Genomic DNA, 17,181 nt, shown 5'->3' on the forward strand with positions numbered 1-17,181 from the left:
CTCCATCTATTTGTGTGTAGTGCAATAGTGCAGTGGGGTCACCTGTAGTGTGACATGAACCCTTTTTTACATTAGAATCAGTCTGAACATTGGGGCACAGGCATCCCCACACAGGTCACCTCACACCTTCAATGCATTATCTGGGCCAACATGGCACCTATTAGACAATAGACAATAGGTGCAGGAGTAGGCCATTCTGCCCTTTGAGCCTGCACCACCATTCAATATGATCATGGCTGATCATCCTCAATCAGTATCCTGTTCCTGCCTTATCTCCATAACCCTTGAGAGCTGTATCCAACTCTTTCTTAAACGAATCCAGAGACTGGGCCTTCACTGCCCTCTGGGGCAGAGCATTCCACACAGCCACCACTCTCTGGGTGAAGAGGTTTCTCCTCATCTCTGTCCTAAATGGTCTACTCTGTATTTTTAAGCTGTGTCCTCTGGTTCGGGACTCACCCATCAGCGGAAACATGTTTCCTGCCTCCAGAGTGTCCAATCCTTTAATAATCTTATATGTCTCAATCAGACCCCCTCTCAGTCTTCTAAACTCAAGGGTATACAAGTCCAGTCGCTCCAATCTTTCAACATAAGATAGTCCCGCCATTCCAGGAATTGACCTCGTGGCTACGCTGCACTCCCTCAATAGCCAGAATGTCTTTCCTCAAATTTGGAGACCAGAACTGCACACAATATTCCAGGTGCGGTCTCACCAGGGCCCTGTACAGCTGCAGAAGAACCTCTTTGCTTTTATACTCAATCCCTCTTGTTATGAAGGCCAGCATGCTATTAGCTTTCTTCACTACCTGCTGTACCTGCATGCTTGCCTTCATTGACTGGTGTACAAGAACACCCAGATCTCTTTGTACTGCCCCTTTACCTAACTTGACTCCATTTAGGTAGTAATCTGCCTTCCTGTTCTTGCCACCAAAGTGGATAACCACACATTTATCCACATTCAACTGCATCTGCCATGCATCTGTCCACTCACCTAACCTGCCCAGGTCACCCTGTAATCTCCTAAAATCCTCCTTGCATTTCACCCTGCCACCCAGCTTTGTATCATCAGCAAATTTGCTAATGTTACTATTAATACCATCTTCTATATCATTAATATATATTGTAAAAAGCTGCGGTCCCAGCACTGATCCCTGCGGTAGTGTTAAAGTTTATTTGAGTATGTAACTTTTAAAAAGTTCTGGGATTTACATATGAAAGAACTGAAACCAACATGGTCATTCTAAAAGATGAGAGACTTAACAAACAATCCAGGTCTTTTTCAATATATAATTTCAGTAACATCACACTGTAAACTTTTGCTATAAATTCTGTCTCTTACGATTTTATACTCCACAACCACCTGATGAAGGAGTAGCGCTCTGAAAGCTTGTGCTTCCAAATAAACCTGTTAGACTATAACCTGGTGTGGTGTGATTTTTTTTTACGCAGTTGACGTGGCTTAGGTACACCCACAATATGGTTAGATGTTGAGTTCCAGGATTTTGATTCAACAGCTTTTGGCAACATCGTCCTTTGTGCTGGATTTGTCTTCAGCCAGTGGGAAGTTTTCCCTCATTGACTTCAGTTTCGCTGGATTCCTCAATGCCACACTCTTGTCTCTGGAATTCTGTGTTTTCCTCCATGTTTGGATTGAACCAAGGCTGTAATGAGGTCTGGAGTTAAGTATTTGCTGCAAAAGCCACTGAATATCACTGAGTGGGCTGTTATTGATTAAGTTCTGCTTGATTCCTCTGACAGCAGCCCCTTTTCATTACTGATCACAATTTACTATAGATTTTAAAAAGCATCTGGATGGCCATATAATTAGGAAGGGTCTAAACGGCTATGGGCCAACTGCTATCAAGTGGGACTAGATTAATTTAGGATATCTGATTGGCATGGACGAGCTGGACCCAAGGGTCTGTTTCCATGCTGTTCATTTCTGACTGTATGATTGATGGGGAAGTAATTGGCCAATAAGATTTGTCCTGCTTTCTGCACACATGATATAACTGGGCAATTTTCTACATTTTGGTGGTTGCAGATATTGTAGCTGTACTGGAACAGGTTGACTAGGAGCACAGCTAATTTGTGGTCACTAGTCCTCAAATATAGCTGGGATATTGGTACGACCCTTAGCCATTTCCTGCTATCATATGGATTGAATAGAATTTGGTGGAAATTGACTTGATGGTGTACGGCTCAGGAAGAGATCAAGATGTATTTTCATCTCAACTGATATAATATTTGTAATTGTTATAACCTTGTCTTTTTACACTAGCTTGCTGACACCCCATTGAGAATGAGGATGTTGTATTGAACCTTGGTTGATTTCCCACAGCTTAATGGTGATGTGAGGAATATGTGTGGTCCAATATTCTGTTGTGCTGATCGCCTATAGTGTCTCATGGATGTGCAGTTTCAACAGTTAGATCTGTTCTGAATCTATCCTATTTAACACCATGGCACATAACGGAAGGTATCCTCGCTGTGACAACATGATTTCATCCCCTTATTTTCTGATTCTGTTGTTTGACTAGTCCATGGGACAGTTGTCCCGAATTTGACAATCCTCCCAAATTTGACATGTGAGGTTTATTTGGAAGTACAAGCTTTCGGAGTGCTGCTCCTTCATCAGGTAACTATGGAACAGGATTTATAGCAAAAGATTACAGCACCATGCAGCTGAAATGAAACTTTGAACAAACCTAGATTGCTGTTAAGTCTTTCATCTTTTGGAATGGGTTGCAAGTTTTGGTTCATTAATATGTAAATCCAAGAACTTCTTTTAAGCCACATTCTCAAGATAATTTAAGGTTTTATTAAAAAAAAAGTGACACCTCAACTCAGACAATGCTTCAAGGTATGTGGTTAGAGTCTGTCTGTATCCCAATCTTGAGTCAGACTGGTTCGATTTCTAAAATAGGAATATATAGAACATTATATTGATTGACTGCAGATTGTGCTCTTTTGGAGCAAAATAGAATGTATCTGCAAATGCAAATTCACCCCATAGACTTATGTGGGTGTGCATGAGTGTGAGAGAGAGTGAGTGTGCTTGCGCGTGTGCATGAGTGTGAGAGAGAGTGAGTGTGCTTGCGCGTGTGCATGACTGTGACAGAGTATAAGTCTGAGAGGGTGTTTGTGTGGGAGGGGTTATGTGTCTGTATAAGAGAGGGTCTGTGTGTGTGTGATAAGTGTGTATAGTGTAGTGGTCATCTGTAATGTGACATGAACCCGAAGGTCCCAATTGAGGCTATTCTCATGGGTACTGAGCGTGGTTATCAGCTTCTGCTCGGCCATTCTGCATTGTTGTGTATCCTTAAGTCCACCTTGGAGGACAGTCACCCGAAGATCCGATGTCGAATGTCCCGGACCATTGAAATGTTCTTTGACTGGGAGGGAACAGCCCTGTCTGGCGATTGTTGCACAGTGTCCATTTATCTGTTGTCGTAGTGTCTATTTGATCTTGCCAACGTACCATGCCTCAGGGCTTCCTTGCCTTCAGTGTATGAAATAGACAACGTTGGCCAAGTCACACGAGTACCTCCCACATACATAGTGGGCAGTGTTCCCATGTGTAATGGTAGTATGCATGTCGCACTCTGACACATCTTGCAGTGGTTGCCATGACAGGGTTGTACGGAAGCGAAAAAATGACGCCATGTTCTTCTTTACAGCCTGCAACACATTATCGATGAGGATGAGCATGTCACCGTGACCTTCCCCACTCCTCCACTTCTCGCCTTTAAACAACCACCAAACCTTAAACAGATCATTGTTCGCAGCAAATTGCCCAGCTTTCATTAAAACATCAACCACAACACCATACAACCCTGTCATGGCAAGACGTTTCAGAGTGTCAACATGGATACCACCATTACATATGGGGACACTACCCACTGTGTATATGGCAGGTACTCATTTGACTCAGCCAATGTTGTCTATCTCATATGCTGCAGGCAAGGATGCCCTGAGGTATGTACATTGGTGAGACGTAGCAGATGCCATGCTAATGGATGAATGGACACTGCGCAACAATCACCGTATGGAGATGTTCCCTCCCAGTTGGGGAACACTTCAGTGGTCAGAGACATTCGGCCTCAGATCTTCAGGTGACCATCCTCCAAGACAGACTTCGGGATACGCAACAACGCAGAGTGACCGAGCAAAAGGTGATAGCCAGGTTCAGTACCCATGAGGATGGCCTCAACTGGGACCTTGTATTCATGTCATCCTACAGATGACCCATGACACTGTATTTTTTCTCTCTCTCTCTCACATGCACACAACCACACATAAAGTCTATGGGGTGAATCTGTATGTGCAGTATTGTATTTGAAGAAACATTCTAATTTGCTCAAAAAGCATACAATCTGCAGTCAATCCACGTAACATTTTATAAATTCCTACTTCGGAAATAGAACCCGTCTGACTCAACATTGGGACACAGACAGGCTCTAACCTCACACTTTTAATGCATTGTCTGAGCTGAAATGTCACACTTTTTTTATAATACCTTAAGTTAAGTTCTGGGATTCACATATTGATTAACCAAAATCTGCGACCCATTCTAAAATATGAAAAATTTAAAACAGTCTAGATTTGTTTAATATACTGTTTCAGTTGCATGACACTGTGATCCTTTGCTATAAATTCTCTGCCTTATGATTCTGCTCCACAGCTACCTGATGACACTTCAAAAGCTCATACTTCCTAGTAAATCTGTTGGACTATAACCTAGTGTTGTGTCATTGTTAACTTCATTCTTCTCGATTGTAATAGTAGTTTGGTACAACTGAATGACAGAGGCAATTAAAGGTCATGTTTCTGTGGGTCTGGCATCATATGTAGACCCTATCTGGTAAGGACATCAGATTTCTATCTGTGAAAGGATTTGCTGAAATAGAACTGTTGTGATGTGGTTACCATTGTTTACACTACATTTCTATTCTGTATTTATTCAATTAACTGAATTTAAAGTCCCCAGCTCCCATAGTGGAATCTGAACTCATGCCTGGATTGTTACTCCAAGCTGTTGATTTAGTAGTTTAATAAGAGAACCACTATGCAATGTTCCTACTGTAAATTGTTTTTAAAAAAGTCATGTTGTTAAATATTGTTTCTAATTTTTTTCTCCCCTTTTTCAATCAGTTCATGACCTGCAAACCTTTGGATTGGACAATGTAGGTATTGCTGCAATCTCATGGAATGCTTTATATTAACCTATTAAATACTGATTTATGTTTCACCTTGAACATTAAATCTCAACTCATTAGACAAGTACAATTTTTTTTTGCTATGTGATGAAATTAAAAACATTTCAAAAGGTTTATACTGTCTCTACAAGTAGCACAGATGGAAGCAGAAAATTGCAAAGGGACACAGATGAGTTTTAAACATGGGAAAGTGAGAGATCATCCACTTTGGATCAAAAATGAGGAAATGAAGTCAAGGTGCAGATGGTCTGGGATTGTCATCAGGTTTTTGGAATGGTGGAGTCCCTCATACATCAAGCTCTCGGTTTTTACCCAATGTCTCAAATTCAATACCATCCTGTAAAGGGTGACACATTGGTTCAGTGGTTAGCACCGCTGCCTCACAGCTCCTGGGACTCAGGTTTGATCCCCCTCAGGCGACTCTCTGTGTGGAGTTTGCACATTCTCCCTATGTCTGCATGGGTTTCCTCCCACAGTCCAAAGATGTGCAGGCCAAGTGGATTAGCCATGGGAAATGCAAGTTTACAGGTATAGGGTAGGGGGATGGGTCTGGTTGGGATGCTCTTTGGAGGATCAGTGTGAACTCTGGGCCTGTTATTCCTGATGAAGAGCTTTTGCCCGAAACGTCGATTTCGCTGCTCTTTGGATGCTGCCTGAACTGCTGTGCTCTTCCAGCACCACTAATCCAGAATCTGGTTTCCAGCATCTGCAGTCATTGTTTTTACCTCCTCTGGGCCAAATGGCCTGTTTTCACACTGTAAGGATTCTATGATTTGGCTTTTGAGAGTTCTTTCCAAATTCTGAGTATACAACTGATGATCTGGAATGAAGAATCGCTGCTTGTGATTAACTTTACACCTTTATAACATTGGTTCAATACTGGAATTTACTCAATATCCTTGAACAGCAACTTGCATCGAAGTACCACGAAACATTCCAAGATGCTTCACAGGAGGTGTTTGTTGAACAGAATTGATACCAAACCACGTGTTATTAAGCAGGATTCCAAAAAAGCTGAAGTGGTAGGTTTGAGGGAGAATTCCAGAGCTGAGGGCCGAAGCACCTAAAGTCAAGTCCACAGTTGATGGAGTGATTACATGGATCATTCAGTCTCTATAAAGGTTTATGGGGCTGTTCACTGGGACATATCTAGAAAAGCATCCTGTTGTGAAATACAGTTTTCGAACAACACGTTCTACTTCTCTTCCCCTTCAGATAAACATGACTCACTATATCCGACACCTGTCCTTTGGGAGTGATTATCCAGGAATTGTGAATCCGCTGGATGGAAGTAATATCACAGCACAACAAGGTAAGTGGGACAGTCCTGCAGGGAAACACAAGGTTGGGTTGAAAGAATATCATTTGCAAGTTTAAGACTCTTGTCTCCAGTGAGTGACAAAACTTATGGTGTACCATACCTTATTATATAATTGACAATTCAGTTTAGTGAAGGTTAAATAGATAGTATTATTTTGATTGGGTATTGTTACCCCACTCGACTTGGAAGTTGCTGATTCCTTCACCAGGAACAAATCATCAGTAGATGTGTTTCCTACTGAATCACTATTCAGTGTAAGACATGATAACTGTTTTAAACAACTGTGGATGGCCATTAAGAACCAGTGAAGAATGGTCAGAAACACATAATTAGCCAATTCTTTCTCACCTCAGTCCATACTCACTTGATTAACTGCCCCAATATAAAAGTGAAGTTAGAACAATTTTTCTGTTGGATGTTGCAAGTTCTTTACCTCTGACAGCTGCTTATTGTTCTGGTTCTGAGGCCAAAAACACTACAATCACAACAGCTTGGGTGCAACATAGAATCAACATTTAATAGGTTATTAAAACATAAGTGGAACTGGTACAAGTCCAATTTCCTGAGAATCATACGGCAAAGAAACACTTTAAGCCAGTACCAGTTCCCCATATTCATTTTTGAATGTTACCGCTGAATCTGTTTTCACTGTTCTGTCAAGCAGCATATTTTAGATCACAACTCAGTTTGGTCAACAACCTTCCTACTGATGCAAGATTTCTTAGTTACTTGATCAAACTCCTTTGTTGTGAAACACTATTATTATCATCATCATCCTCCTTGTTCCAAAGACAGTAACCCAGCTGTAAATTTCCCCCATGTGCACACAATGAGGTTTTGATGTTGCACAGAATTAAATGCCTTGAATCAGATATGGCCGAAGCATTTTTTCTAAAGCGTCATCATAACTCCCCTGCTTTTGTTCTGTTTTTCTTTTATAAAGCCAAAGATTTGATGCATTTTTAAAACAGTATTCTCAACTTTTCCTCCCAGATCCAAAGATTTCTGTCCACGCAGCCCCTTTAAAATTGTGCCATTTATTTTGGACTGCCTCTAACATTCCCATTAAAATCACTGCTTCACACGTTTTTATTTTAGGAGGATGGTGGCAGACTGCCCAAAGTGGATGGACACATATAAGAAACAAAATGATGTGTGGATGCTGGAAGAACTCAAGAGGTCTGGCACCATCAGAACCAGAATCATAACTGCGAGACTATGTTTCTGTCTCTGCAGATTCTGCAGGACTGACTTGAGTTCTCCAACATTTATACTTTGTTTTTTCATGTTCTCCTAAAGTCTGTTCTATCTTCATCAAACATCATGCAGCAAAAGCTTCCCCTACCAGATATATTTCATTTGTATTTTGCTATTGACCTCTGGTCCTGTTTGTGCTATTTGTCACCCTCTTGTGCTACTGTTAGCAACCTTTTTAGAAGTTCACCTACTGCTGGAGAAATACCTCAGTCCATTTCCAAAACTTGAAGCAACAGTAAATCATACACTTTAATTTCCATTATTATACAGCTTGTAATCAGGGGGCAGAGCCAGTTGATACATTATCTGCAATATTTGAAATTTCAGCAGAAAGGAAGAAAAACAATTTTGTTAACATCTGATTCCCATTCCAATTGCCATGAAGGTTCCAAAGGTGCCTCCGCTCTGCATCATGGTCTTCCCGACACCACCCAGCAGCTCTCGGCCTCTCAGCCCCAACCTGGAAACCAAATAGTGGGACAGTTACACTGTTGTAGTTGCTAAATGGATAGTAAAATCAAAATTCTTGATCTCTCATTTTCTAATTCAATGAGGCTCAGCTATTCAAACAATATACAGCTCGTTCTGTTATAAAGCAGGTTTCATTAACGCAAACTTAGTGTAACATGATTGATGAACTGGGGACACTGTTTCTAAAGTGCAAACCTTTAAAACGTGTTGACTGTAACACGATTACAGAGCCAACACTTCAGTCGCTGTTTCTATCCTGCAATTTTTATATAAAGCAGAGTTGCACGACACAATCATCGTATTATAGAAGAACTGACTGGAGGTCAAACTCAATCTCTAGCTGCAGGCAAGACATTGGCTCCATTGTTTTGCTATGCAAATGCTGACAAACTGAAGTTTGGTTCTTTCTGATCAGTGAGATTGTAGACTTCAGTTTAGCTGGACCCTCTAATGATGTATTGGTGGTCTTTCCTTTCAATATGACATGAAACTAAGGATGACTCCATACTGAAAAGGACATGGTTATAACAGGATCTTCACATGAAATGATAAATAGGAGCTGGAGTCCCACTGAGTCTGCTTTACCACTTACTATGGTAAATCTACCTCAAGTTAGCCTTTCACAGATAACAGCAGTGGATTATACCTGTCCTGGATACAATCAGGCTTAATAATACTGAAAATCTGTGACCACTTATACAAACCCGATTACTGATCCCTACTTAAAGCATTGTTGAATACTTTTTGAACTCACACGATGGAATGTTTATCATGAATGTATTAACAATCAGTGGTTTAGAAAGCTTCGCTTGATTAGTATTTCATTCCAACTGTGATATCTCTTAGCAGCAAATAACCAGGATGGTGCCTTTACAGTTCTCAAAAACTTGCTGTATTCAGTAATATTGTCCAGATTCTCAGATATATCTGAGCTGGTCATAGTGCCTGTGCAGGTGCATACTGACAGATATCATGGGAGCATCTATATTGGCTCATCTTTGACATTTGGGAAACACATCCGATTATATTTGTGTTTCCTTTCAGCAAAGGTGGAACAGTGAAGCGATTATACTAACCTGAGGCATGAGAAACTGCCAAAAAGTGCACCAGCTGCCATGCCAACTGCACAGCCCATCATGAAGCCCATTTTAACCCTGTCAAAGCAGCTGGGCTGTGACTGCCCATACGGTCCCACAGTGACTGGCATCTAGAGAGAGAAAGGCAGTGATTAGAGAATACCATGACTGATTAGTAACCCACGCTTCTTCCCCCAGAGTCATATAGCATGAAACAGACCCTTCAGTCCAATTAGTCCACACTGACCATGTTCCTAAACCAAACGAGTTCCACTTGGCCCACATCCCACTAAACTTTCCTATTCGCGTACTTATCCAAATGTATTTTAAATGCTGTAACTGTACCTGCATCCACCACTCCCCCTGGCAATTCACTCCACACACGAACCACTCTGTCCTTTTTAAAACTTTCTCTTCTCACTTTAAAAATATGACCCTAGTTTTGAACTCCCCCTTGCTATTTGCCTTATGTATGCCCGTCATGATTTTATAAACCTCTAAGGCCACCCCTTAACCTCATTCAGCCACAGACACTAATTCCAGATTTAACAAAATTGGGTCTGGAACTGACACCGGTTTCTTGCAATTCGTTGTCCACAATTCTTACTTTGGTTGGCCTTTTCTGATATCTAACAATTCCCCAACTAGGGCAAATAAGTAACTATTTAGGAGATTCTCCTTTTTTGTTGCAATTTCAGTTATTAGTTTGATTCTAGTTTATTCAGCAACCTTTATTTTGACTACTGTTTTTAAGACCTAATATCAAGCATAATATCGAGAATTTTGGACTGATATCAAATGATCTTTGTTAACCTACAGTAGATAGCAAACAGGTCTCTTATATCCCTCCAACTCATTCCCACAAATATGGAGATGTTAATGGGAATGTAACTATTAGTAATCCAGAGGTTAAATTCTGGTGACCCGGGGATTAAAAATCTCTCAATGGCACAAATTTGATCAATAAAACCCTCTAATTGAAAACTAACCTCTGGAATGGTAAACATGAAACACTTTTAAATTCATACATGTAGTGGATCGCAAGAAAAGGACTTTGTGGAATGTCTATGAGATGGCTTTTTGGAGCAGCTTGTGGTGAAACCCACTAGGGAACAGGCAATACTGGATTTAGTGTTATGCAATCAGGCAGACTTGATAAGGGAGTTTAAGGTGAAGGAACCCTTCGGAGGCAGTTATCATAATATCGTTGAATTTACTCTGAAATTTGCGAGCGAGAAGGTGGAATCAGAGGTAACGGTATTACAGTTGCATAAGGGCATCTACAGAGGCAAGAGGAAGGAGCTGGGTAGAATTGACTGGGAGAGGAGCCTAGCAGGAAAGACAACGTAATAGCAATGACAGGAGTTTCTGGGAGTAATTTGAGAGACAGATTCATCTCAAACAAAAAGCAGCACAGCACAGTACAGGATGAGACAACAAGGAAAGTCAGGAACAGCATAAGTGCAAAAGAGAAAGCACATAATGTGGCAGAGGGCAGTGGGAAACCAGGGGATTGGGAAGTTTACAAAGACCAACAGGGGACAACTAACAAAGTAGTAAGGAGGGAGAAGAGTATATGAGGGTAAGCTAGTTGGTAATTTAAAAGATTGCAGGAGTTTCTTTAGATATATAAAGAGCATAAGAGAGGCAAAACTTTGGTCATGGATAAGATTTGGGAGCTCATTGTGAAGGCTGAGATTTCTGAATACTTGGAAGTGCATGGTAAAATAGGACAAAGTCAGCATGGTTTCATGAAGGGGAGGTCATGCCTGACAAAGCTGTTAGAATTCTTTGAGGAGTTAATGAGTAGGTTAGATCAAGGAGAGCCAATGGATGTTATCTACCTGGACTTCAAGAAGGCCTTTGACAAGGTGCCACCCAGGAGGCTACTGAGTAAGGTAAGGGCCCATGGTGTTAGAAGCCAGGTGCTAGCAATGGATAGAAGCTTGGCTGTCTGGCAGAAGGTGGAAAGCGATGGGACAAGGGTCCTCCTCAGGATGGCAGCCAGTGATGAGTGGTGTTGTGCAAGGGTCAGATCAGACCACATTTAGAATATTGAGAGCAATTTTGGGTTCCATAATCTTAGGAAGTGGCACGGTGGCTCAGTGGTTACCACTGCTGCCTCTCAGTGCCAGTGGACCAGAGTTCAATTCCAGCCTTGGCCCACTGTCTGTGTGGGTTTCCTCCCAAAGTCCAAAGATGTGGGGGTTAGGTGAATTGTTTATGCTAAATTTACCTGTAGAGTTAGGTGCATTAGTTAGGGGGAATGGGTCTGGGTGGGTTGCTCTTCGGAGGGTCGGTGTGGACTAGTTGGGCCGAAGAGCCTGTTTCCACACTGTAGGGAATCTAATCTAATCTAATGTACTAGCCCTGGAGTGCATCCAGAGGAGGATCACAAGAATGATCCCAGGAATGAAAGGCTCAACGTATGAGGAATATTTAAGGACTCGCTCTGTGGTCGATGGAGGTTAGAAGGAATCTAATTGAAAATTATAGAACACTGAAAAGCTTGGACAAAGTGGATGTTGGGAAAATGTTTCCATTAGCAGGCACCCGAGGGAACAGCTTTAGAGTAAAGGGAAGACCCTATTGAACGGAGATGAGGAGAATCATCTTCAGCCAGAGTGGTCTATCTTTGGAAATCATTGCCACAGAAGATCAAGTCATTGAGTATATTTAAGGCTGAGATCGATAGGATGTTGAATGGTAAGGGGATCCAAAGGTTACAGGGAGGTGGTGGGAGAATGGCAGAGCAGATATGATGGGCCAAATGGCCTAATTTCTGCTCCTGTGTCTTATGGTCTTACACGTGTGGCTGGGTTGGGCCAGCATTCATTATCAATCCAAATTGCCCTGGAAAAGGTGGCAATGAGCTGCCTACTTGAACAGTTGCAGGTCTCGAGTTATAGGTACACCCACAGTGCACTGAAGATGGGATTTGCAAAATTTCAACATGGCAACACATTTTCAAGTCCCAAGTGGAGTGGATCTTGGAACTGCTGGTGCCCCCACTTATCTGCTGCCCTTGCCCTGGATGGGCGAGATCATGAGTTTGGCGGATGCTAAGAAGCCAGATGAGCTATAACACTGCATCTTCTAGACGTACACTGCTGCGTGTGTATTGGGGGTGAAGGGTGTGATTGTTGAAGGTGGTGGATGGGATGCCAATCGAGTGGGCCACTTTGTCCTGAGTGGTATCAAGCTTCTTCAGTGTTGTTGGAGTGGCATTCATCCAGGCAAGTGGAAAGTTTTACATCGCACTTCTGACTCGTGTCTTGAAGATGATGGTAGGTGTTTGGAACAGGAGTTATTTGCCAGAATTCCTAGCCTCTGACCTGCTCTTGCAGCCAATATTTGTACAGCTGATCCAGTTCAATTTCTGATCATTGTTAATGTCTGAGGATGTTGATGGAAATGCCATTGAACATAACGGGGTGATAGTTAGATTAGAAAGTGAGGTCTGCAGATGCTGGAGATCAAAGTTGAAACTTTATTGCTGGAACAGCACAGCAGGTCAGGCAGCATCCAGGGAACAGGAGATTCGACGTTTCGGGCACAGGCCCTTCTTCAGGAATGAGCAGAGAGTGTTCAGCAGGAGAAGATAAAAGGTAGGGAGGAGGGACTTGGAGGAGGGGCGTTGGAAATGTGATAGGTGGAAAGAGGTCAAGGTGAGGGTGATAGGTCGGAGTAGGATGGAGGCGGAGAGGTCAAGAAGAAGACTGCAGGTCAGGAAGGCGGTGCCGGGCTGGAGGGATCCGGCTGGAGGGTTCCGGCTGGAGGGTCCAACGCCCCTCCTCCAAGTCCCTCCTCCCTACCTTTTATCTTCTCCTGCTGAACACTCTCTGCTCATTCCTGAAGAAGGGCCTGTGCCCGAAACGTCGAATCTCCTGTTCCCTGGATGCTGCCTGACCTGCTGTGCTGTTCCAGCAATAAAGTTTCAACTTTGATAGTTAGATTATCTTGTTGAAGATGGTCATTGTCTGGTGTGAATGTTACTTCCCAATTATCGACTCCAAATGTGACGATCTTGTAGTAGTTGAACATGGACCGCTTCAGTATCTGAAGAATCATGAATTATGCTGAATATTATGCAGTCATCAGTAAACATGCCCACTTCTGACCTTCAGATAAAGCCGCTGAAGATAACTGGGCCTGAGACACCATCCCGAGGAACCAGGGATCTGGTGGTAGTGATAGTGTCTGTATCTGAGGGCCAGAAGTCCCAGGTTCAAATCCCACTTGTTCCAGAGGGGAAAACCTGCAGAACTTCCATGTGATAACCTCGGGCAGAGACAGCAGGCCTCCTCCCATAGCAAGAAGAAAGGAAGGTGGCTATGACTCCAACCCATGAGTTTTTCACCCAATTCCTATTGACCGCAGTTTAATTGGCTGTTTAATGCCATACTTGGTCACATGTAGCCTTGTTGTCAAGGTCAGTCACTTTAGTTGCCTCTGGAATTCAGCTTTTTTAAAAACAAAATTTGGACAAATTGTAATGAGGTGGGGAGCCTAATGGACTGGGGAGAAGGTTCCTTCAGTGAGAGTGCTGCTTGAACAGCAGGAGAGGCCGCTCGGGCAAGCCCTGTGTTTGGGTAGAGGATACCCCACATGGAAGTGATGACCACAGGGCCCGGAGACAACCACCTCATTCCAGCACACGGGCCCCGAGCAGGGACCCCCGGCCCCCGGGCCCCGGGCCCCGGCCCCCGGCCCCCGGCCCCGGCCCCGGCCCCACTCACCGTAAAGTCGGTCTTACACCCTCAGATAATCTTCTCATCCCACCGGACGTGGCGTGTGCACAGTGGCCGGATGTGCGTTGAGCAGTGAATGCCCCGCCTCCTGCTTGACGTCAGTTGACCCGGTGAAGGGTCAGAGTTCGGGATCAGTGGTGCTGGAAGAGCACAGCAATTCAGGCAGTATCCGAGGAGCAGGCAAAATCGGCGTTTCGGGCAGAGTTGATGAGGCAGCTCCAGCCCAGGGCTAAGCCACGCTGTTGGGTAACTGTGTGAGTGAGTGTGTAAGTGTGTAAGTGTGAGTGCTGGCACAGTGCAGTCATTCCATTACTGAGCAAACACCCAACAGCCTTCACAGTCAGGAACAATAAATACTGCAACAAATGGACATCGACACTGAGGCAAAACTAGCAGAATATTCATCAACAAATTAGTTCAGTGCCTCTCCAACCATCACCAGTGTTATACAGTGACAGACCTGTCCCCACCAGTACTGTACCCCAGTGTTACACAGGGACAGACCTGTCCCCACCAATACTGTACCCCAGTGTTATACAGAGACAGACCTGTCCCCACCAGTACTGTACCCCAGTGTTATACAGAGACAGACCTGTCCCCACCAGTACTGTACCCCAGTGTTATACAGAGACAGACCTGTCCTCACCAGTACTGTACCCCAGTGTTATACAGAGACAGACCTGTCCTCACCGGTACTGTACCCCAGTGTTATACACTGACAGACCTGTCCCCACCAGTACTGTACCCCAGTGTTATACAGGGACAGACCTGTCCCCACCAGTACTGTACCCCAGTGTTATACAGGGACAGACCTGTCCCCACCAGTACTGTACCCCAGTGTTATACAGAGACAGACCTGTCCTCACCGGTACTGTACCCCAGTGTTATACAGTGACAGACCTGTCCCCACCAGTACTTTACCCCAGCGTTATACAGTACAGACCTGTCCCCACCAGTACTTTACCCCAGTGTTATACAGGGACAGACCTGTCCCCACCAGTACTGTACCCCAGTGTTATACAGTGACAGACCTGTCCCCACCAGTACTTTACCCCAGCGTTATACAAAGTACTGGTGGGCACAGGTCTGTCACTGTGTACCACTGGGCTACAGTACTGGTGGGGGACTGGTCTGTCCCTGTATAACACTGGGGTACAGTACTTTACCCCAGCGTTATACAGAGACAGACTGGGGTAAAGTACTGTACCCCAGAGACAGACTGGGGTAAAGTACTGTACCCCAGTGTTATACAGGGACACACCTGTCCCCACCAGTACTGTACTCCAGTGTTATACAAAGACAGACCTATCCCGACCAGTACTGTACCCGAGCGTTAGACAGAGACAGACCCGTCTCCACCAGTACTGCACCCCAGTGTTATACAGTGACACACCGGCCCCCACCAGTACTGTATGAGGAGAAAGTGAGGTCTGCAGATGCTGGAGATCAGAGCTGAAAATGTGTTGCTGGAGAAGCGCAGCAGGTCAGGCAGCATCCAGGGAACAGGAGAATCGACGTTTCGGGCATAAGCCCTTTTTCAGGAGTCCTGAAGAAGGGCTTATGCCCGAAATGTCGATTCTCCTGTTCCCTGGATGCTGCCTGACCTGCTGCGCTTCTCCAGCAACACATTTTCAGCCCACCAGTACTGTACTCCAGTGTTATACAGGGACAGACCTGTCCCCACCAGTACTGTACCCCAGTGTTATACATTGACAGACCTGTCCCCACCAGTACTGTACCCCAGTGTTATACAGTACAGACCTGTCCCCACCAGTACTGTACCCCAATGTATAACACTGGGGTACAGTACTGGTGGGGACAGGTCTGTCAGTGTTATACAGTGACAGACCTTTCCCCACCAATACTGTATCCCAGTGTTATACAGTGACACACCTGTCCCCCAGCAGTACTGTACCTAGTGTTATACAGTGACACATCTGTCCCCAGCAATACTGTACCCCAGTGTTATAGTTACAGGCTTGTCCCCCGCCAGTACTGTATCCGAGTGTTATACAGAGACAGACCTGTCCCCATCAGTACTGTATCCCAGTGTTATACAGGGACACACCTGCCCCCACCAGTACTGTACTCCAGTGTTTTACAGTGACAGACCTGTCCTCACCAGTACTGTACCCCAGTGTTATACAGTGACAGACCTGTCCTCACCAGTACTGTACCCCAGTGTTATACAGGGACAGACCTGTCCCCACCAGTACTGTACACCAGTGTTATAGTGACACACCAGTCCCAACCAGTGCTGTACCCCAGTGTTATACAGAGACAGACCCGTCCTCACCAGTACTGTACCCTAATGTTATACAGGGACAGACCGGTCCCCACCAGTACTGTACCACAGTGTTATACAGTGACACACCTGTCCTCACCAGTACTGTACCCCAGAGTTATACAGTGACAGACCTGTTCCGACTAGTACTGTACCCCAGTGTTATACAAAGACAGACCTGTTCCGACCAGTACTGTACCCCAGTGTTATACATGGACAGACCCATCCCGACCAGTACTGTACCCGAGCGTTTGACAGAGACAGACCTGTCTCCACCTGTACTGCACCCCAGTGTTATACAGTGACATACCGGCCCCCACAATACTCTACCCCAGTGTTATACAATGACAGACCTGCCCCCACCAGTACTGTACCCCAGTGTTATACAGTGACAGACCTGTCCCCACCAGTACTGTACTCCAGTCTGATACAGCGACAGACCCGTCCCCACCAGTACTGTACCCCAGTGTTATACAGTGACAGACCTGTCCTCACTAGTACTGTACCCCAGTGTTATACAGTGACAGACCCGTCCCCACCAGTACTGTACCCTAGTGTTCCACAGTGACAGACCTGTCCTCACCAGTACTGTACCCCAGTGTTTCACAGTGACAGATCTGTCCCACAATACTCTACCCCAGTGTTATACAGTGACAGATCTGTCCCCACCAGTACTGTACCCCAGTGTTATACATTGACAGACCCTTCCCTCACCAGTGCTGTACCCCAGTGTTATACAGTGACAAACCTGTCCTTACCAGTACTGTATCCCAGTGTTTTCTCAGACAGACCCGTCCTCACC

General features: G+C 44.4%; 2 protein-coding genes across 3 annotated transcripts in view; one reads left to right on the top strand and one right to left on the bottom strand.

Moving 5' to 3' along the window:
* Window positions 1-17,181, top strand: part of ergic3 (ERGIC and golgi 3) — a 71,795-nt gene that overhangs the window by 24,967 nt on the left and 29,647 nt on the right. For both annotated transcript variants that reach the window (XM_087994662.1, XM_087994663.1), the window contains 2 exons: window positions 5,155-5,186; window positions 6,435-6,531. In XM_087994662.1, coding sequence (XP_087850788.1) covers window positions 5,155-5,186; window positions 6,435-6,531 — 129 coding nt within the window. The remainder of the gene's footprint in view (window positions 1-5,154; window positions 5,187-6,434; window positions 6,532-17,181) is intronic.
* On the bottom strand, window positions 7,032-14,188 carry romo1 (reactive oxygen species modulator 1). The gene is made up of 3 exons (XM_043710976.2): window positions 14,084-14,188; window positions 9,345-9,475; window positions 7,032-8,257 (listed from the first exon to the last, which is right to left on the bottom strand). Exons 2-3 carry the CDS (start codon window positions 9,473-9,475, stop codon window positions 8,149-8,151), a joined length of 240 nt encoding a protein of 79 aa, XP_043566911.1. The 5' UTR covers window positions 14,084-14,188; the 3' UTR covers window positions 7,032-8,148.

The sequence above is a fragment of the Chiloscyllium plagiosum genome, unplaced genomic scaffold (genome assembly GCF_037043375.1).
Source record: "Chiloscyllium plagiosum isolate Xiang-an unplaced genomic scaffold, Cpla_swu_hap1 HiC_scaffold_15, whole genome shotgun sequence".
In the NCBI taxonomy this organism is placed as follows: Eukaryota; Metazoa; Chordata; class Chondrichthyes; order Orectolobiformes; family Hemiscylliidae; genus Chiloscyllium; species Chiloscyllium plagiosum.

What these genes read in the sequence shown, in the direction of transcription:
- romo1 (XM_043710976.2), bottom strand. Translation starts at nt 9,475, where the DNA reads ATGCCAGTCACTGTGGGACCGTATGGGCAGTCACAGCCCAGCTGCTTT. An exon ending in GGCAGTTTCTCATGCCTCAG is followed by an intron (nt 8,258 to 9,344) that starts GTTAGTATAATC and finishes TTTGGTTTCCAG; the next exon opens with GTTGGGGCTGAGAGGCCGAG.